This window comes from Hipposideros armiger, unplaced genomic scaffold (genome assembly GCF_001890085.2).
Source record: "Hipposideros armiger isolate ML-2016 unplaced genomic scaffold, ASM189008v1 scaffold_475, whole genome shotgun sequence".
Lineage (NCBI taxonomy): Eukaryota > Metazoa > Chordata > Mammalia > Chiroptera > Hipposideridae > Hipposideros > Hipposideros armiger.
Window position 1 is genome coordinate 1,430,444 of NW_017731825.1, and position 21,332 is coordinate 1,451,775.

General features: G+C 44.6%; 2 protein-coding genes across 6 annotated transcripts in view; one reads left to right on the plus strand and one right to left on the minus strand.

Moving 5' to 3' along the window:
- TBC1D22B (TBC1 domain family member 22B) overlaps positions 1-9,142 on the minus strand; it is an 81,364-nt gene extending 72,222 nt beyond the window's left edge. For 2 of the 3 annotated variants that reach the window (XM_019666576.1, XM_019666574.1), the window contains exon 1: positions 8,932-9,141. In XM_019666576.1, coding sequence (XP_019522121.1) covers positions 8,932-8,987 — 56 coding nt within the window. In that variant the 5' untranslated portion in view covers positions 8,988-9,141. Of the gene's footprint in view, positions 1-8,931 lie in introns of all 3 variants that reach the window. The other variant, XM_019666575.1, reaches the window with a different exon arrangement.
- A 56-nt stretch (positions 9,143-9,198) lies between these two features.
- Positions 9,199-18,227, plus strand: LOC109395529 (transmembrane protein 217-like). 3 transcript variants are annotated; one of them, XR_002126676.1, is made up of 3 exons: positions 9,199-9,637; positions 17,120-17,236; positions 17,448-18,227. XR_002126676.1 is itself a non-coding variant. In XM_019666577.1 (2 exons), the coding sequence occupies exon 2, from the start codon at positions 17,475-17,477 to the stop codon at positions 18,129-18,131; it is 657 nt and encodes a 218-aa protein (XP_019522122.1). In that variant the 5' UTR covers positions 17,064-17,236; positions 17,448-17,474; the 3' UTR covers positions 18,132-18,226. The 3 variants fall into 3 exon arrangements, 1 of the variants encoding a protein (XP_019522122.1); XR_002126675.1 differs by having other exon boundaries at positions 9,199-9,339; XM_019666577.1 differs by lacking the exon at positions 9,199-9,637 and having other exon boundaries at positions 17,064-17,236; positions 17,448-18,226.
- Positions 18,228-21,332: the final 3,105 nt, after the last annotated feature.

Consider the following 21,332-nt stretch of genomic DNA (forward strand, 5'->3'; position numbering starts at 1 on the left):
CGGATCCCACATGAGGGCCAGTGACACTGCCCTCTACAGCTAAGATGGTGAACAACAGCTCGACCTGGAGCTGGGCTGCCATGAGTCGCCGGTGATGGCATAGGCTGCAGCCCCTGGTGCAGTGGGCTGCCATAAGCTACCATGGGTGGCCGGCAGCCAGCGTGAGTGGCCGGCAGCCGGCGTGAGCTGCCAAGAGCTGCCGTGAGCGGTCGTCCAGAGGCCAGTGACAGATCTGCTTCACCTGGGAAGAGTGCAATGATAATGTCAACATGGGCCAGTGAAACGACGTCTTCCACAACTAGACTGAAGAACAAAAGGACAGCAACTTGTCTGTTCCCCTTCCCCAATTCCCCAATGCTGTTCCTTTTCCCCAATTCCCCAATTAAAAAAAAATGGTTGGGAGGATTCAATGGGACATGTGTAAAGAGCCCTTTTAACATAATTCCTGGTGGGTGATAATACTATAATAGCAGGTAGTGAGATAGATTTGCAAACGTTAGAATGCTGCCCAGCACACACTCAGTGCCCAAGAAATGTTTTCTTTCTCCCCTCTCATTTTTGTAATTTATTCCTTACCCAACATTTAGAAAATAGAACAACTTTACCAAGAATCTTATTTGACATAACAGATGTGATCCTAAAGTTGCTTTTAAATAAAAATGTAGCCAATTCAATCATTGTCACACTGATTTCTACTAAGATTCCAGAGGGAATGTTCCTGTGTACAGATATTTAGTTGTGGATACGATCCCTAACTTTCTAGCTAGAAAATCTCTACTCCTTAAATTTCTGTGGCAAGTTATCAGGTCATTTGTAAACAAACCATTACATATACAACTACAGAAATACAAACAATGCAACTTTAATGTGTTACAGAGTTTCTTAGGCAAAGGAAAGGAGACACAAAATAAGAAGGATCAAAGAATAATGGGTAAGTTTGGCTTACAGAGAAAAGGCTTAGTGACAAAAACTGAAACACAAACACAAACAACAAAAGGGCCACTGATTTATATTTTAATGTTCAAATACTCTAAGCTCCAAGTTCACAAGCCTCTTTGTAGTAAAATATAAAGATCAGAGAACAAATTGCAGGAAGATCTCAACAGGCCAGTTAGGTGACTGGGTAGAAAAATAAAAGGGCATCCTTAGGCTCCCCTCCTTAAAAGAAGAGTCTCACCACTTGCCAGTACTCCATGCAGACAAAAAGCAATCCTAATTGTGCAAGCTTCAGGGCTAAAGGCCATCAATTACTATCAGGAAAGAGAATTTAAAATCACCGTAGACTATTTAAAAAAAATATGTCAGCCCAACATGCTGGCACAGCCAGAAAGGCCAAAATAAAGGATGGACCTCATCAGCTAAGGAATCAGAGCCCAAACAGAATTTGTTAACATATTCTTGAACCAAACTGTGCTGTCTCTGTACCTGGAACACTTTGCATAATTAATCAGTTTAATGAATTTCAAAAAGGACAGTCAGGAAGTTCGAAAAGGCTGAGAAACCAAGATGATCACAGAGGCTAAAGGACAATAAACTAAGAGCCTGGCGATTGAAGTGCTCAACTTCCTGGCATTTATAATTGGCCCATCAGCCTGTACCATCTCTACTTCTCCGATATCCAAACTCAATGCTACAACAGGCTGGTCTCCACTCCGCCTTCCAAACATACCTTAGTGACTAAATCAGGCTCTTCCCCCTACTCCCTTTTCAAAATTGTATCCATCCTGAAACGTTTCCTTCAAATTCCACCCCCGTCCCCAGTCTCCCCACCATGAGACTTTCTCTGACCCTACACGCAGTATCCACTAACTCATGCCTTGTCTGATTCCCTAAAATTCATAAGTCAGGGCTTACATTATTTAAAAAAAAAACTACTTAAAAAAAATAAACTATATTTAGATCATACTATAAGGCTCTTTATGTTCAACACCTACAGAAGAAATGACATTATGGAGGGGAATTCCCAGCACACCCCTCCCTCCCTTCCTAGGGAGCCATGTTATTGAATCTGACATTTTTCTCCCTCATTTTTGCTTTTACATTTTTATTTCCTATGTATATATATCCCTAAACAATTTTATGTTTTTAAAACTTTATATAAATGGCATCACACTGTATATATGACTTATTCTGAAACTAAATCATAAATGCTACTTTAAATATTACTTAATTTCATGGCTGGCTGACTGATATCTCCAACACAAATTTAAAAAATATTAGCTCCAAATAAGCATAGAAACCATTTAATTCACATTTTCAAACACACACATACACAAAAAGTATGCAGAAAAATATAACTAACATCCATGAACCCATCACTCTGATGTAACAAATGTTAACATTTGTCGCATTTCTTTTTTTAAGAAAATAAAGCATTAGAGAGACTACTGAAGTCCCAATTGCAGTCCCCGGGTCCCTCTCTCCCCAAGAGATAACCACTATCCTGAAACGGGTATGAAATCCTCCCTATCTGTTTTTATACTTTTACTTGTATGCATGTATCCATAAACAACATACAATACTTTTTTATGTTTCAAAGCTTGACATAAAAGATTGCACACTGTACATATCATTCTGAATCTTGCTTTTCTCACTCAACGTGTGTTTTCACCAGCTCCACCTTTAAGTTTTTCTGACTACAAAAGTGACACATACTTGGTGGAAAAACCGGAAAGTCAATAATACACAGCATCCTCACCAGGGAAAGCCACAGTGCCAAGTCCATTTCCAGCTCTAAAGAGCAGGGGCGCGGCATGTCTTTTTCTGTAGTCCCCTCGCCACCTGGCAGAGTGTGACACACACCAGCAAGCACTTAAACAATACTTACTGAGTGGAGACTGGAACTCTACAAAACTCAGGCCTCTGTTCTAAGCTGACTCTTGTTAAGCGAGACCTGAAAACCACAGGCAACCACGCTGCATCTCAGAGATGCAACGTCGCATACACAGAAAAGGATGCCAACTGAGACAAAAAAGAGCAAAATCCTAGTCAACCTCCGTCATTCTCTTTAATAAAACTAACACCCCAGAAGGTACTGGCATAGCTGGTTTATGTAGCTGCAACAGTGCAAAACCCTTGGTAGGGAAAATCAACAGGTGTTTGCTTAGTGCTGACAAAGCAGCTAAAGCAAATATGGGAACAGAGCTATCCAATTTAAAACCAAATGTGCTGACAACTGATTCAGGTTCACACACTCACTGGATGGAAGTCTTCCGGAACTGGGGATGTACAGGGTTTCGGTGATAATTTAGTATCTTCTAGTAAAACATTTCCAAGCTAAGAACAGGTTGTAACATACCTGCCCGGATAGGCAGGGGCCATTACACCAACTCTACTATCAGGTTCATTACTGTTATGAAAAATGGCAAAGTGACAGAAGGCTCTTAAGTGATTCAAGTGATTAGACACTTCTCAACTTCACTGAATGCTAATGTGAGTTCCTCAAATTTAACAAAGACATTTGCTTAAAAAGAGGGAGAAGTCCTTCCCAGAAAGACTGGAAAGGGGAACGTGGGAAACAAGCCAGGCCTTGGCTCACATTTGTCTCCCCTAATTCAAGCCTCATCGACATCTTTTCACTGGAGGTATCCACAGCCTTGGAATGGATGAGGCGCTTTGGCAGAGGGTGTCTGAATCTTAGCAGAGGCTGAGGGAAGGGGAAGGCAGCAGTAGAGAGAGCACGGATGGACCAGGAGTTAAGAAATCTGCAGTGTGACTTGGGGCAGGTCATCTCCCCTCTCTGACCTCAGTTTCCCCGGTGCAGTGGTGTTAGGGTCGGGTCTAACATGCCACAATTTCATGACACTCGGGTGTTCAGCAGGGCCAGCAAGTCACTCCTTTCAAAAGCACAAGACAGAAAAGTCTACCTTCCGCCCCTCCCCCCATCCCCTCATCTACCTTTACCTGTGAATCATGCTTCGTGTGAGTGACAGAGCCAAAGACAAATATCCAATGACACGAGCTGCAGTTGGCAAGTTTAAACTTAACACTCACCTTCAGAACTGGTAAGAGCCTTCATCCAAACCTCTCATTTCATAGATAAGGAAATCCAGCGTGGAGTATTTAAGTACTTTGCCCTAAAATCTGGCTTTTTCTCGGAGCCTATCACACCACAATCTTACCTGACCAGCCTAGCCAAAAACCTGGGAGTCACGCCTCCTTGGTACCTCCTGCTCCCTCACTCCCCAAATCCAATGATGGTCAAGTCCTGTAGGGACTCTCAAACTTGACCTCTACTTACCACTGCCCTAATCCAAGCCATCATGTCCTCTCCCTCTACTGACTGCAGTGGCCCCTAACTAGACTCACTCTGATTCCCAGCAGGGGTGTGGGAGTGGGCTGAAGAGTCAGGGGTGGGGTGTGGGGAGCTGGAGTGTTTGGAGATGTGTAAGTGTATGGGGCGGGGCAGGGTGGGTGGGTGTATTTGCCCCAATAACTGGTGGGCTTTCCCAGCATTTAGTGGGCAAGGGCCAGGGATGTTATACGTCCTGCAGTCTTGTACAGCCGAGAATTAACCCACTCAAAACACCAACTGTGTGTCCCATCCCTAACTGTTGAAAACACTGGTCCAAGACATTTTCCCCAGGGCAGCCAGAATGACATTTTTATAAACACAATTCCAACTGTGTCACAGCCCCATCAACCTTCTGATGGCATTCCACTGCTCTTGGGATAAAGATAAAAGTCCCTAACTTGGCCTATTTTTCCAACCATGAAGGGCCTGGAAGACTCAGCGAGTTTGGATTTTGTTCTAACTACAAATGAGGTGTCTGTAAGAGGGACAAGAAGAGAAGCAGGAAAAACCAATCAGGAGGCTACAGCAGGAGTCCAGGCCAGAGAGGACCCAGTTTGGTCCACTGTAGAAAGGGTAGAAATGGTGAGAACAGCTGAGAGCCAGGATTTATTTGCTGAGCCAACAGGACTTGCTGATGAATTGAATATGGCCAGAAGGGAAAGAGAAGAATCAAAGACCTTAGGATTTGGGGTCTGAGGGACTTGGTGAATGGTGGGGCCATTAAATGAGATGGGAATAATAGCTTTGCGGGAGTGGGCAGATGTGGAATTCAAGAGTTCTGTTTTGACGTGTTCAACGTGAGATGCATTAATTGTTCAGATCCATATGGCAAAAGCCCCCAGCACTGAAACATGTTTCTTTCAGTCTAATTCAAGGCTCTTTTCCTAGTGGCTCTCAAAGTGCAGCCCCCAGATTATCAGCAGCAGTATCGCTTGGGAACTTCTTAGGAGCTCAACTTCTCGGGTCCCCCTTAGACCTATTGAATCAGAAGCTCTGGTGGTGGGGCCTGGTAATCTATATTTTAAGAAGCCCTTCAGGGGACTCACTGAAATTTGAGAGCCATTGCTCAAAATCATACTCCTCACTGCTAAAAGACACCTGAATTATAGCTATCATTTTCATCATAGCTAATATTATTGAGTACCTCCGCTGTACTTTCTATGCATTATCTCATTTAACCCTCATAACAGCCTTACGGGGTAGTCACTCTGTCCCCATTGTACAGGTGAGAAGACTGAGGCACAGAGGTTAAGTAACTTGCCCAAGGTCATACAGCTATAAAGTGGCAGAGCTGGGATTTGAACCCAAGCAGTCAGGTTCCAGAGCCTTCACTTTTTTTTTTTTTTTAATTTGAAGAATAATTGACAAACATTGTCAAAGTTTAAGGTGTACAATGTGTTGGCTTGATATATTTATATATTGCAACTTATTCCCACCAAAGTGTTAGCTACCACCTCCATCACATCACATAATTATAATTTCTTTTTTCTGGTGAGAACAATTAAGATCTGGTCTCCTAGCAACTTTGAAGTTTATAATACAGCGTTGTTGACTATACTCACTGTGCTGTGCATTAGATCTCCAGGACTTACTTATCTATTAGCTGCAAGTTTCCAAAGCCTCCTATCTTCCCAGGCATCCATACAAGGACCATTTGATGTATTAAGTACATAGGGCTCTATGTACAGGTATAACTGAGAGAACTTAAAAAGATGTTTAATTCCATCAAATTACCATATGACCCAGCATTCCACGCCTACATATACTGAAAAGAATGGAAAACATACATCCACACAAAAACCTTCACATGAATTTCATAGTATTCAGAATAGCCAAAAAGTGGAAACAACATAAATGTCCATCAACTGATGAATGAATAAACAAAATGAGGCATGGCCATATAATGGAATGTTATTTAGCCATAATAAGGAATAAAATACTGATACATGGTACAACATGGATGAGCCTGAAAACATTAGGCTTAATAAAGGAATCCAGAAAAGGCCTCATATCACATTGTTCCGTTTATAAGAAATGTCCAGAATAGGTAAATCTATAGAAACAGGCAGATTAGTGGTTGCCAGGGGCTGAGGGGGATGCGGAAGGATGGAGAGTGATTACTAATGGATATGAGGTTTCTTTATGGGATGATAAAAACGTTCTGAAATTAGTGGTGATGGTTGTACAAAACCATCATATTCTAGATGAATAAATATACTAAATACCACTGAATCGTGGGTGAATTATATCTCAATAAAGCTGTTGTTTTAAAAAAGGATGTTTAATTCATTGTGAACTTGGGCTATTTTACTAAATAAAACTCCTATTTGTCATTCAGGTTGCTGGATCATGATCAAAGAAACTGAAAGTAATCTGTCACTGCTTTGAATTTTCACCTTTCAGTTTGCAAAGAAAAGTAAACTAGTTTCACTTCTAGGCTGCAAAGAGCCTAAACACAGTTGTCTATGTCGTTTCCCCACCCAGAAGAAAAGTGTTTCTTCATGAAAATGGGAAGAGTACAAATGCAAAAATTCTATTCTTGAGAAAATGCCCTAACATTTTCCTTAAATCAAAGCACTTACTATCTAAAAATCATTTTCTCCCATAACCAGGGGCTCCTGGAGGCTTCCCTGCTAAAAGTACATAACTAAACAATATTTCCCTTCAACAAGCAAGGTACTAAAAACTACTATCAATCATGGCAACACTTTGATGTCTTAAGATAAACAATGAACATAAATACCTAGAACCCGGGGAAGGGTCTGAGTAAATGTTTACGTGCTCTAAGAATAACAGCAGCACTAATTGCTAGTATATATTGAGCAACCATAATGTACAAATAAACACTGTCCTTGGTTCTTTACAAATAGGATGTTTAATTTGGTCCTCACGTAGCCCTGAGGAAAGTATTTTTATCCTCATTTCATAGGTAAGGAAACTGAGGCTTAGAGAGATTGGACAAATCATTTGTCCTTGATCACTCAGGTTAGAGGGTCCAAATAGTAGCCCAAGTCTTTCTGAACTCAAATGGTCTCTCTTCTATCCCTCTATATTCCTCTTCAAAATGAAAAAGGAAGCCAGAAACTTTAGAAAACTGAAAAGACTCCTCTTCCTATCTTGCAAAAGTAGTGCCTTGAGAAAAGGTGACTGTTCCTATAGTCCAAAATAGGAAATACAGAAAACGGAAGATTGTTATTACAATAAAACGTGTAGTCAGTAGGCACAAAAGACCATGCCATGGCCCACATCTCCTCTGCTTCCTGATTTAACTGCTTTCCCATTGATTCTCATTACAACCTTAGGATGTCAAAATTTAATGAACTCACTATGGAAAACCCCAGAGAACAACAGTTAATGAGACTGGAGAGCTCACTAGACCAGGAAGGAAAAGGAATAGGTTGGCAGGAAGTGGTGCTTATCTAAAAACAGAGAAGTCTTTAGCATTGATATTAACACTGTAATTCCACAGCACTTTAATCTGAACCTATCTCTGCATTCCCTTGCATTATTTTAATACTGTGTTACTAGAAGCTGATTCCCACCATTTTCCATGTCTAATAGGATCCTAAATAAATCTGCTATATAGCCACCACTGACCCTCCTTTCTCTCTTGCTATTAAAAAAAAAAAAGTCACAAGTTCAACGGATTATCTCAGAAGGAAAAGACCTGAATCAATGAGGAAAGGTAACATGTGGGCACAACCAAATATGAATTTCATCACCAAGTGGACTGTGGCTTATATTCATGACTGAAACATACACTCCTTATACTTCTCAGGACTCTGCCCCCCAAAAATTGAAACTGTAAACCAACAGCAGATTGATGGATGTACAATTGCTAAGGGTCTCAACATACACCAAAAAGGGGAAAAAAAAAAAAGTAGCTTAGAAGGTCTGCTTTCCAACCCATCAACTGAAGAACGATGTGCATTTTCACACACAAAAAATTACAACACAGAGGTGTGGGGGGTGGGGGAAAGTAAGGGGTTACCCGGGGTTTAATAAATCCTTAGAAAAGGCTAAAGAAATAACCTCAATTCTTGGGTCACCCTGTAATCATTCCTAATGGGGAAAGGCCAGCCGAAGATAAAGTAAGGTCGGGCTTGAGAATTTTCCTCACTTCTCCTGTCCCCCTGCAGACGGTCCCAAGCTCCCAGCAGAACCTTGTTGGAATCCAGGAAAGAGATTCCTACGTGCTGAGCTGGGGAGCAAGGAAAGGGGCCATCCTTGCCCAAACAACCACCTGTGCGTGGGGGAGACCCCCAAGAGGGAGTTCTGTTTAAAGTGAGAAGCAGTTCTAGGGCTGGCCCTCCTAGCCCAGGACGGACACAGGCTACTCATCCCACTCCACTGCCTTTTACACCCGGACTCCGGCCACCTCCCGGCTGAAGGCAGCCCCTCCAGAGCCCTCCACCCCCAGACCCCGGTCGGCTCCCACACCCAGCCATCCCCAAAGCTCGCTGCCTGCTCCTCAGCCTGACAGCGGCCCTGCCGCCACTACGCAGCCCCAGCTTCCCCAGCCCCGGTGGCCCAAACCAGCCTGTGGGGTCGGGGGCGCCCCAGGCCCGCGAGATTTAGGGCTTAGGATCGGGAAGGGCTTGGTCCAATCCCCTCTTCCTCTCAGCTCCTGGGCTCACCTCCCCGGCAGCTTGGCGCTCCTCTTCCAAAACTGCTTGCTGTTCTCGGCGGCCATTGCTCTGGCCCGGGGCAGGCCTTGTAGGCGGGCCAGGGGGTACCCGGCGAGATGCCCCCAGGACCCCACAATCGGAGGGCCGACCCAGGCCGCTTCCCCCGCTGCCGGTCACCAGCTCCTAGCTCCTGGGAGCGCCATCTTGGATGTGGGCACCTCCCCACCCAGAGCCGCTGCCATTGGTGGACTCCCAGGCCGTGGTCGGACGAACCAATCAGGAGCCGGAATCCTGCAAGCCACTGAAGCCGAACGGGAACGTCAGGGGCTGGGCACACAGGTGGACCGGTAAGGCGGAGCTTGGACCAGCAGGGAGGCGGGGCTGAAAGTTCCTTAACCTCGAGAGGGGAAGAAGCAGGTAAAAGACCTATGGGAAGAGGATAGGGTACAGTTTTCTTTGGGGGGAATGAGGTTCTTGAGTCTAATGTTTTTTGGAAACAGAGAGCCTATGTATTTATTTCTATACATAAATCTTGACCTGAAAATAAGGGCCCATGTGTTGTTTGCAGCCCATTTAAAAATCTCCCACCCAGCTCAATGACACTGTGGTTATTACCCTCCGTTTCCTTTTCCGTTTGGACCCCTATTTTTTTTTTAAATCTGTCAAGAAAGATCAATATGGATCCGACAGCCCATGGTTGCCAACTGTTCAACACGTGAGTAACGGTTGATTCATAGAATCTCGCTCTCCTCTGTTAATTGAACGCTATTGAAGGACTTGTGCTGTGGATGAAGTTCAAATGATCTAATCCGTTTCAACCAATAACTGTCACTTTCTGACTACGAGAACTCAGATGCTGACAAAGTAGGAAATGTTCTTATTTTATTCATTCAATTTAGACTACCAAGTAACGTTTCTTGTAAGAACATAGTATATCTCCATGGCATGAATCACAAAGATTAAGGATACACCCCCAAACAGACTTAATTTCTCTGATTAATCTGTTATAAGTCATTCACCCTTGACTTTGTTTTCAACCCAGTTTTGACTCAGAATGAGATTTAATGTGAGCATTTGGAATCGTTTGATTGTCTTGTTGGTGTTTTTTGCTCTTTTTGGGTTTCTGTGGTTGTACACCACAGTGATTAGGGGGTGGGCAGAAAGGACCCACCAGTCAGAATAGTTTCTATCCCAACAAAGGATTGTTGAGGGACCTTGTTGTCCCCCACCCCCACTGCTGTTTACTGCTACCACATGTCTTTCCACATATTGGAGGATACTTAGGGACCCCCTGTCTAAAGAAGGACCTTGTTTTATATGCCCTCCAATGGCCTCTTTCTACATAGACATTACCCCCATTTTCAAGCTTCTTTTGCCCCCTAATTTCACAATCATGAGATAATATTAAAAGAGCTATTTTTACGTTTTCTGGACCTTTCATGCTTTTATAGACTTTCATCTTGTCTCAAGTAGTCACTTTTATGGGCATTTAACCCACCAAACAAAAGCCCCTCTTATCCGTTTAGTCTTACCTTTTAAACGTTTTAACTGCCTTTCTTTGGCTGTTGTTGTTTTTTTGTTGTTGTTTTTTCCTTAGGATACAGTGACCAGCACTGCACACTGAGCTCCAAGAGGGGTTTCCTGAGGTTTTAGTGAAGCTGATGTTATGTCTTTATTGTAGACAGGCAGAACTTTCGCTGTCATTTTGGACTTTACAAAAGCTGATATCTTGAAGAAATAATCTATAGCGACTTCTAGATCCCTTTCTTTATATGCTTAGTTATAAAACTTCTGTTCAGGTAGACTTCAGATGGTTCTCCAGGTTGATGGTTGTATAATTTAGTTGTAATTTTAATGTGTTCATGGGAGGAGGCAGACATAGTGTTTATCTACTCTGCCATCCTGGGTCCTTCCTGGTAATCCTCTCTCCCTTTTTAAAAAATGCAATATTTATAATTTATTAATTGTGGTAAATACACATAACAAAATTTACCATTGTAACCATTTTTACAGAGTTCAGTAGTGTCTTACTTACATTCTCATTGTTAGGCAAAAGCTCTTCAGCACTCTTTTCATCTGGCAAAACTGAAACTCTATACCCATTAAACCACAGCTCCCCATCTCCTTCTCTCCCCAGCCCCTGGCAACCATCATTCTACTTTCTGTCTCTATGAATTGACTACTCTAAGTACCTCATATAAGTTGGACCAAAAAGTATTTGTCTTTTTTGACTGGTTTCTCCACTTGGCGCAATGTTCTCAAGGTTCATCCATATTGTAGCATGGTTGAAAGTTTCCTTTCTTTTTAAGGCTGTGGAATATCCCATTATATGTGTATACCACATTTTATCCATTCATCTGTTGATGGACACTTGGGTTCCTTCTACCTTTTGGCTATGAATATTGTTGTACAAATATCTCACGGAGAACCTGCTCTCAATTCTTTGGGGTATATACCCAGAAGTGGAGTTGTTGCATTCTATGATAATTCTATTTTTAAGTTTTTGAGGAACTTCCATACTGGTTTTCACCACAGCAGTACTTTTTTTACATCCCCAAAAGTTCCAATTTCTCCATATCCTCCTCAGAACTTATTTTCTTTTCTTGATAGTAGCCTTCCTAATGTGTTTGAGGTGATAGCTCATTGTGTTTTTTATGTGCATTTCCCTAATGCTTAGGATGTTGAGCATCTTTTCATGTGCTCATTAGTCATTTGTTTATCTTTTTTTTGAGAAATGTCTATTCGAGTCCTTAGCTCATTTTTCAATGAAGTTGTTTTTGTTTTTCTTGAGTTGTAGAAGTTCTTTATATATTCTGAATATTAACACTTATGATATATTTGATTTGCAAATATTTTCTCCTGTTCTATGGGTTGCTTTTTCACTCTATTGATTGTGTCCTTTGATGCACAGAAGTTTTTTATTTTGATGTGCTTCAATTTGCATATTTTTTCTTTTTATTATTTGTTGTTGTTGTTGCCTATGCTTTCGATTTCATTGCCAAATCCAATGTCATGAAGCTTTTTCTCTATATTTTCTTCTAAGAGTTTTATAGTTTTAACTCTTACTTTAGGTCTTTCACCCATTTTGAGTTAATTTTATATGTAGTGTAAGGTAAGGATCAAACTTCATTCTTTTGCATATGGATATGCGGTTATCCCAGCACCATTTTTTGAAGACTGTCTGTCCTCTCCCCCATTGAATGGTCCTGTCAGTCTTGTTGAAAACTTTTTCACCATATGGATTAGTCTGCTTAAGCTACCATAACAAAACAGCACAGACTGGGTGGTTTAAATAGCAGACATTTATTCTCTCACAGTTCTGAAGGCTAGAAATCCAGGATCAAGGTGCCAGCAAATTCAGTTTCTAGTGAGAGCTGATAAGATGGCAGCTCTAATGACAGAGGAGGGAATCCAAGAAGACCTCAAACTACTGTCTTCCCTCCCTCACAGAGCAATCCTAAATCAGGAGTGTCACTAAGATAGAAGCAGACAATTGTCCCAGAGCCCTGGCCCAGAGATTTTGGCTGGGGCACAGGAGAAGTAGGCCATAAAACAGATAGTTTGCAATATCTTCCCAAAGGAACTGGCTTCATTTACAACAGAACATGGAGAAGTTCAAGCCTAAAGGCACTCTAAAAAAAAGTAGCGAAGGTTGAAGGTTGTGGCAAAAGGCAGTTGGGAGGAGATGTGTTGATCCAATGAAGATACAGGCTAAGCTGTAGGCCAGCTAGTTTTCAGGGGAGAACTGGGGGGAAGAAACAACTGGAAGAAGCCCTCCTGGAAACAACAAATATCAAACACTGACTTTTGGAACTATTTCTTCAAAGGAGTCCGAATTTGATTGGATTAGTCTGTAGAGCAGTTTATGCCAGGACGTTATTGAAAACAACAGAGCAATCAGCCAGGAATCACTGACCTTAACAGTGGGGGTGTGGTCAGGAAAAGAGGGAAAGGAGCTCTGCCAAGCCCACTGGCATCCTAGAGTGACTGTGGTCATACCCGAAACTGCACCTCCAGAGAAGCAACATCAGAGCCTTCACACTGTGCAATGTTGGGTTTGGGAGATGGGTGGGATATAATTTACTAAATTAATCCAGCCATTTACTAAACAAGGCAACAAGTAAATAACAATAGCAAGCCTGGTGGAGGTTTGAGATGTCTCTGTACCCAAAATTGCTATAATATCTATCTAAAATACAGAATTTCTAACAAAAAAAAGTACAAGACATGGATAGAAACAGGAAAGGAAATATCACCCATACACCAGAAAAAAAGCAGGCAACAAAAACCGCCAGTGAGGGCCAGCCGAGTGGTTCAGTTGGTTAAGAGCTCACTCAAGAATGGGAGCTCTGAGCAACAGCAGTTCGATTCCGGGCCGAGCTGAGCAGCCGCTGAGCTCCCAACAGGTGGCAGGATGGCTCAGCTGGTGAAAGCACATGCTCCTAAGGATAAGTTTGCCTGTTCGAGATGGTGGGCTACGCCCGCCTGCAACTAAAGACTGACCTTAGCACCTTGAGTTGAGCTGCTGCCTGGAAGACCTGTGGATAGAGCGTGCGCTCTTAACAACAAGCCTGCTGGTTTGACTCCCACATGGGATGGTGGCTACACCCACCCGCAACTAATTGAACACAGCACCTTGAGCTGAGCAGCGCAACTGGACTTGGAGCTGAGCTAGCTGCGCCCCCCACTACTAAGATTGAAGGAAAACAACTTGGCTGTTCCTCCTCCCCCAGTCCCCCAACACTGTTCCCCTCCCCCAAATTCCCCAATAAAATCTTAATTAAAAAAAAGACTATTAAAAAAAAAGAAGCAAGTGGAAATTCTTGAGTTGAAAAGTACAATAACTGAAATGAGGAATTCACTAGAGAGGCTCAACAGTAGATTTGAACTGGCAGAAGAAAGAGTTAGTGAACTTGAAGGTGGATGACAGAGATTATGCAATCTAAAGAACAGAAGAAAAGATGAAGACAAATAAGCAGAGCCTCAGAGGGATATGGGACATTATTAAGCATACCAACCAAAACATGCATAGAGGTAGTGCTGGAAGGAGAGAAAGAAAGGAACAGAAAAAATATTTAAAGAAATAATGGCTGAAAACTTCCCAAATTTATTGAAAGACTCTACCTACATATAGTAAGCTGGACAAACTCCAAGTAGGATAAATACAAAGGATCCGCAAACAGACACTGCACAATAAAAGTGCTCAAGTCAAAAACAAGAAGAAAATGTAGAAAGCAGCAAGAGAAGAATGACTTGTCACTTATAAGGGAATCTTAATAATACTAATAGCTGATTTCTCAGCAAAAACAATGGTGGCCAGATGGCAGGATAACATATTGAAAGTACTTTCAAAAACCCACTGTTAACCAAGATTCCTATATCCAGCAAAGCTGTGTTTCTAAAACAAAGGCTCAGATTCTCTCTGAGTTCTACGTTGCTGGAGATGACTTCAGAGTAGATAGGTCTATTTGGATGTCCCAGGGGAACTCAGACCCACCATTTCCCAAGCTGTCCTCATCAGCACCTTCCCCACTCCCATCCTAAATGTGCTCCTGCCTCCAGGCTCCCCACCTCAGAGAATGGGCCCCCCTTGACCCAGGTGCTCATTCCAGACTCCTCCTCCCACAGCCCCAATCCCCAAATGCAAATGCCCCCTCCAACGTCCCTCTGTTACCTTGTTTCTCCCCATTTTCTTCAACAGCATCTCAACCTGCCTCCACTCTTGCCCCCGTTCTGACCCATGGTCCCGCCAGCAGCAAGAATATTTTTCTAAATGCAAATCAGATCGTGTCTCTCATATAGACACACATACTCTAAAGACCCTTCCAGGTCTCCAGTTGCCTTCCAGAGAAACTTACACGTAGCAGGTGGCAGGTAGGGTCCTTCCTTTTCTGGCCCCTGCCAAGCCTACCCCTCTGCTCAAGCCACACCAAACTTGCTGTTTCCAAAATGGATTTTACCTGTTTCTATGCTTCCCTGGATGTTGTCCACTTTGCTGGGGCTGAAGTTCCTCCCTTTCCTGCCCAGTCGACACTCACATCCTTCAAGACACAAGTTCAACGATTGCCTCCTCCAGAAACGCCTCTTCTGATTCTCATTCTGGATTAGATCTTGTTGTTACATTTGGAGGATGCTCACCACTTCCTCCACAGCACTGATCACGTTGCATAGTGATGTCTTTTCTTTTTCTTGAAAAGCCTATTTTTAAAAACATGTTTTTTACTTGTTCCTTTATTTGTCTAACTTCCACACTAGAATGTTTACCTGTGTATCTCTAGTACCGAGCTCAGTACCTGGTACAGAGCAGATGCTCAGTAGATGTTTGCAGAATGAGCACTGAATGAATAGAATATACCAGATGAACTCAACAGGAGGCAGAAAGAGGAGTTAGGTGGTCACTACAGTGACCCAGGAGGGAGGTGACAGGACCAAAACCAAGGCTGGGGCAGCTGGGATGCAGAAACAATGGGATTTATAAAGACATTGCCTTGAAATTGGCATACAGGCTTAAACCACAATATTAACCCTGTGTGGTTTGGGGCCCTGTTTTGGGTTGGTGCAGGAGAGCACCCAGGGGTGTGGCTGCTCTGTGAGCAGGGATGGGGTGAGGTTTAGTTGGTGGGGACAGGGCAGTGTCAGCACAGCTCTTCACCGCCAGCACACTGCCTCTCCCACCCCCACCCCCCTAGGACCCTTCAGGGCGTGGAGTGCAGCCAGAGGTCTGTGTGTCAAGGACTAAACTTTGGAGTCACACAGAGTTGGGAGGATAATGTGGAATAAGGTATGAGAATATTTGGGGGGAACCTTGAAAACATTATTCTCAATGAAATAAACCAGACACAAAAAGATAAATGCTGTGTGATTCTACCTCTAGGGGGTACTTAGAGTAGTCAAATTCATAGAGACAGAAAGTAAAATAGTGGTTCACGGGGCCATGGGGATCGGGGAATGGGAGTTAGTATTTGATGAGTACAAAGTTTTTCCTGGGGGACATAAAAATGTCTGGAGATGGGTGGTGGTAATTGTTGCACGATGTGAATGTACTTAATGCCATTGAATCGTACACTCAAAAAGGGTTAAATGGTAACATTTGTTATGTATATTTACCACAATAAGAAGATTGCTACTAATAAGATTGAACTCAGCACCTTGAGCTGAGCTGCCACCCGGATGTCTCAGTGGATAGAGGGTGTACTCTTAACAACAAGGCTGCTGGTTCGACTCCCGCATGAGATGGTGGCACTTAGAGATGAGATGGTTGAGCTTAGAGACCACGAGTTGCCGACGGGCAGCCAGATGGCGACTGGCACCCTCCACGATGAAGACTGAAGAACAACAACTTGGCTGGTCCCCTCTCCAATTCCCCAACACTATACCCCTCCCCCAGTTTCCCAATAAAATCTTAAAAAAAAAAAAAAAGGATTGCTACTGACAAAATCAAAAGAAAAGAATAGTTGAGATTGATAGAGTGAGTGAGGAGAAGGCCAGAGGCAGGTTGATGGCAGCCTGTCTGAGCTCTGACAGGTCTGAACAGGAGTCCTGATCAAAGTCACTTCAGAAAGAGGCCACGTCAGGCCTCCAGCCCTTGGAAGCACACCAGCTCGAGGACTGCATGTTCTCCTGGCGTATGATTCTCCCCCTTCCCTCTCCTCTCACAGTGGTAGCTCACCAGTGTGGTCAGTGAAGGAGGGGAGCTTTGCTCTGGAGTTCTCTGACTTGGGAGCCTGTAAGAAGGTGATTTGGGCTAGGAGGGATGTTTGCACTGGGGCCTGGCCTATCCCAGCCTTGGGCCCTCTGTAATAGACAAGCCCTGGGCAGGTGTGTCCTCATGGCCAGAGCCAGCCTCCAGAGTTCAGCTCTAACCTAGGTTGCAGCTGGAGGTCTGCCTGCTGGGTCTTCGCTTCTATGGTGGTGGCTTATTGTTAAAGCACCCTTGCCCTGGACAGAGAAGATGTTGGACCTATAAACCTTGCCCCATTCTATGCAATGCTGGCTGAATCCTGACCTGGGACAAGTCTGGGTCAGGCCCAGGGAGCGCAGCAGGGAAGTTCCCTTCCTGAGGGCTTGGAAGGAAAGACAGGGTGTCTGGGGAGGGTCGGGGTGATTCCAGGCTCCTGGGGAACCACGCTAGTTTTCTGACTCCCGACAGGCAAATATCCCAGAGAGGAGCCCAGGACTGACTCTTTCATTATTCCAGGTACACGAGCTTCCTGATTCCCACAGTCTGACGCCGACAGGAGCACCCTTTTTGCCCCCTTAAAGCACAGCTCCAGCTGGAGCAGCAGAGCTGGGAGTTTTGTGAGGAGCATCCCAGGTCAGTGGTGTCCTCATTCCCGATGATGTAATCACCTGAGCAAGGACCAGACCCCATGTCCCCATCTAGCCCATGGCCTGTCCACAGACCATTATTACTCTGAGCTCCCCCATTTATATCGAGTAGCTTAGGGAATTTGTCTGGGGCTGGCTCTGCCATCTTGTTATGTATCTCCATGAGTTTTTTGCTTTTGTTTTTGTTCTCTCTGCAGGAGACAGTGTGGTAAAACAAGTATAAAATGAATGACAAGATGTTCTGTCGTTTGGTGGGGATCTTCACCATCCTCAGCACCATCCAGTTCCTCATCTTTGACTTGAACGAGGTTGTAATCCTTGACGATGAGTCCCTGTTCAGCATCTACATGGAGGCAAAGCCTGGGATAAGCTCTTGGGTCCTCACTCACAAAAACAACATCAGGGCTGGCCTATCCACCATCACCATCATGGTCAGCTTCTTGCTCCTGTATTGCAGCCACACCAGCAACTACGTGGGGCTGCTGTGCTGTGCCCTGTGGATCGTCGCCTATGAGCTCACCAGCTTCTGCGTGGTCCTGCTCATCGACAGCAGCATCAAAGAGCATTTCAAGGAGCTCAGTTACCTGCACTTGGTCTTCCAAGTCTCCCGAATGCTCCTGTACGTCTTCTGTCTGCCCTTTATCATCAAGTATACGTACACCCTTTATAAGGACTCCACGACTTCAAGCAAGGTAGGCCGCCGCAAGCGCTCTCCATCAGTACAATCGACTACTCGTGGTCAAATGTCGGCTGGGAATGTTGTACCACAAGTTAAACTGAGCCGTGCCAGGAAGAAAGAGAGGGGGACAGTGCTCCCCAACAACAGAACCCTCGTTTCCTGTCTGCCTTCTGTTGATTCTGCTTGTCTTGGGGGTTCTTGAGTTTTATGCACATAAGAGTGATTCTTGGGGGTGGGAGGGTTGCACGGACTGATTACTGTGCGTGTGTGTGTCTGTGACTTGTTGTCCCATTGAATTATATACTGCCTCTGGGCTTGCTTAGCCATCTCATCAGTGTGTGCTGTTGTCTCTCACGGTCCCCTCCTCGGGGCATGTCCTGTTTCTAATTTTTCTCTAGTGAATTGATTGCCCACAACTGCCTGGTTCTGCTGTGTCCTTTCAGAGCAGTGCTGTGTGACAGAACTTTCTGTGCAGATAGAAATGTTCTGTCTCTGTGCTGACCGCTACCTACATATGTCCACTGAGCACTTGGAATGTGGCTATCACAACCCAGGAATTTGATTCCATTTTCACTTATTTCAATGTCAGTAGCCACATTCGGCTGGCTTGTGGCTACCACATGGACACACAGTACCATGGAGCCTCGTTTGACTTCTGCATGTCACCCCTGAAAGAACCCTTTTCCAGCATCATGCATGAGTGTGCCTCCCTTGTACTTTTCAGAAAGCAGTTCCTCATGTTGGTTCATACCACAGAAAGAAGAAAGCTCCAGAATTTCTCAATTTAAGCACATTAACATTTTGGACTGGATAATTCTGTCTTGTAGGGGGAGCTGTTCTGCACATGGTAGGATGTTTAGCAGCATCCTGGCCTCTGCCCACCAGATGCCACTAGCAACCCCCATCCTTGTGACAACCAAAAATATCTCATTGCCAAATGTTTCCTGGGGGGCACAATTGTCCCCAGTTGAGAATGATTATTTAAAGCAACGCACCTCAGTGCTGAGAGCTGGCGAATCACTACTGTTCACTAATGAGCAGCATCTTTTCCTGAGAGCTCCTTACATTCACCGCCTTGTGTGTTTGTTTTTTTAACTTTATTGGAGAACAATGTGTTTTTTCCAGGACCCATCAGTTCCAAGTCAAGTTGTTGTCCTTCAATCTTAGTGGTGGAGGGTGCAAGCTTAGCTCCAAGTACAGTCGCCGCTTTCAATCTAGTTGCAGGGCGAGGGGGGTGTTGGCGCAGCCCACCATTCCATGCGGAAGTCGAACCCACAACCTTGTTGTTAAGAGCACACGCTCTAACCAACTGAGTAACCCGGCCGCCAACTTGTATAGCTTTAATCCTGATGTTTCCATTTTATGGTTTGATGAAACTGAGACTCAAGATGCTTGAGTGATGCGATGAAGGTCACACAGTAGCAAAGGCAGGATTTGAATCCAGATCACCTGACTTCATACACGAATGTCCTACTTGGTTCCCTGAAGCACCCTTACTTTTACCAAGATAAAAAAGAGGGACCTCCTTTTAGTATATGTGCTGCTGAAGCGAGCACTAGAGGGACCTCCTTTTAGGATATTTCCTTTTCCTTCAGAAAATGTTGAGAGTGAAATCAAAGGACTCTGTTTTGACCACACTCCCCTAAATCTTCAGCATAATGACCGTAGCCCACTTCTACTGAACACTTAATAAGTGCCGGGTGCTATTCTAACAGTTCACGCAATTCTTCCCACCACCCTGTGAAGGGGAGTTGGATCCAGGCCAGTTCCCAAAATGACCACCAGATGGCAGTCAGCAATAAGCTTTTGCTTAGCGCTGTTTGCCGCATTCGCCGTATCCTCTAGGGATGGTTGGTTGGGATTTAGGGAGCCTCAAGCTGATGACTGAGGACTCTGTCGTGACGTTGTGACTTGTTGGTACCAGAAACAAATAAAACCTGAGCAGACCAGTGTTTTTCCCGATCCGCCATCCCAGCTGGGGTGGTGGTGGGGCGATTGTGAGGCTGGAGGCCTGTGAATAGAAGAGGTGGAGGAAGAAGCCGCGTTCCAAGAATCAGCTCAGCTGAGAGTTTCCTGATGCAGGAAAACGGAAGATGCTCAGATACAAGGCCTCGCGCTCCTTTACGCCAACACTTCTCGAAAGTGTTTGCACCTGCCTCCACTTCCTGGTTCCCATTCTCTCTAGAGCCCCTTTTACCCCACTGAGTCCTTTGATCTCCACGCTGCCCAATCCCATGTTCAGTCCTCCGCCTTCTCCTGCCAGACCTCTCAGTGGCTTCTGGCCAGCGGATCCCTCCCTGTCCTGCAAACAGTTTTCTCGTTTGGCCTGTGGAACACCAAGGCTGCCACTCTCCACCCTCCACCTGCCTTGCTGGCCTTCCCCCTCCATCACCTTTGCAGGCTCCTTCTCACCTCCCTGACCCCCAGCATTGCAGTGCGCGGGTTCAGTCGCTGGTCCCCTTCTCGCCTCTGTCTCTGTCACTCCCAGCTCTCCTCACCCAGGCCCATTGCGATAACCGCCATGTGACATCTCCCCTGAACTGGGCACCAGATCCAGTTGCTTCCGTGCTGTATAGCAGGTGCCTCTAACACGGTTCCCGACGACGCCGGCCCACTGATATTCACAGTCCTCGCCTCCCCTTAAATGTGGGCTGGACCCAGTGACCCTCTTCTAACAAAGAAAGCACAGCAAAAGTGATGGGATGTCACCTCCAAGATTAGGTTACAAAAAGATGAGAATTTGGTTGCAAAAGCTCATACTCTACTCTGAATTTACATTCAAACACTTCAAAAGTAACTCTATTGTCTGTCTTCAAAGTTCAGGAAAGGCCATTTTGGTTTTGTTTTTTTTTTCCACATTAAGAAAGGTACCATCCTTAGAATTATCTTTCATTGTCAATACAGAGGTTTCATGTGTTTGACTCAGGTTGGTTACAGAGAAGTTAGCAGTTACCACAGCAGATTTCAACTGACTGATCATTTTCAGTTAGAATGCCACAGTTTTTCCTTCCAACAATGTGTTCAACACCAGTCAAAAGTCTGAAAGTTTTCTTTGTCTCCTCAAAGCTGGACACACAGGCGTCAGAGCCCATGCTGGGCACTCACTAGGAGGGCCGCCACCCCACAGGGGCCACTGTCCAGGTGGAGCCCGTGGGGGCAGGGCCGACCTCAGGGCCCAGAGGACTGTCCCATGTACCACCCCCCTCCACCCCTGCACACCAGGACTCTTTCTTATAGGCACCCAGCCTTCCCCACAGCCGAGGGACTCTGATAAATAAACTGGCTTTGTTATTGCAACTGGATAAGGGTTTCTGAATACACTTGACCCAATATTGGTTCCTGTCCAGGGGACCTAGCAGTTTTTATACCAGTATATGTCAAGCAACACCTAATGTCTTGGTGA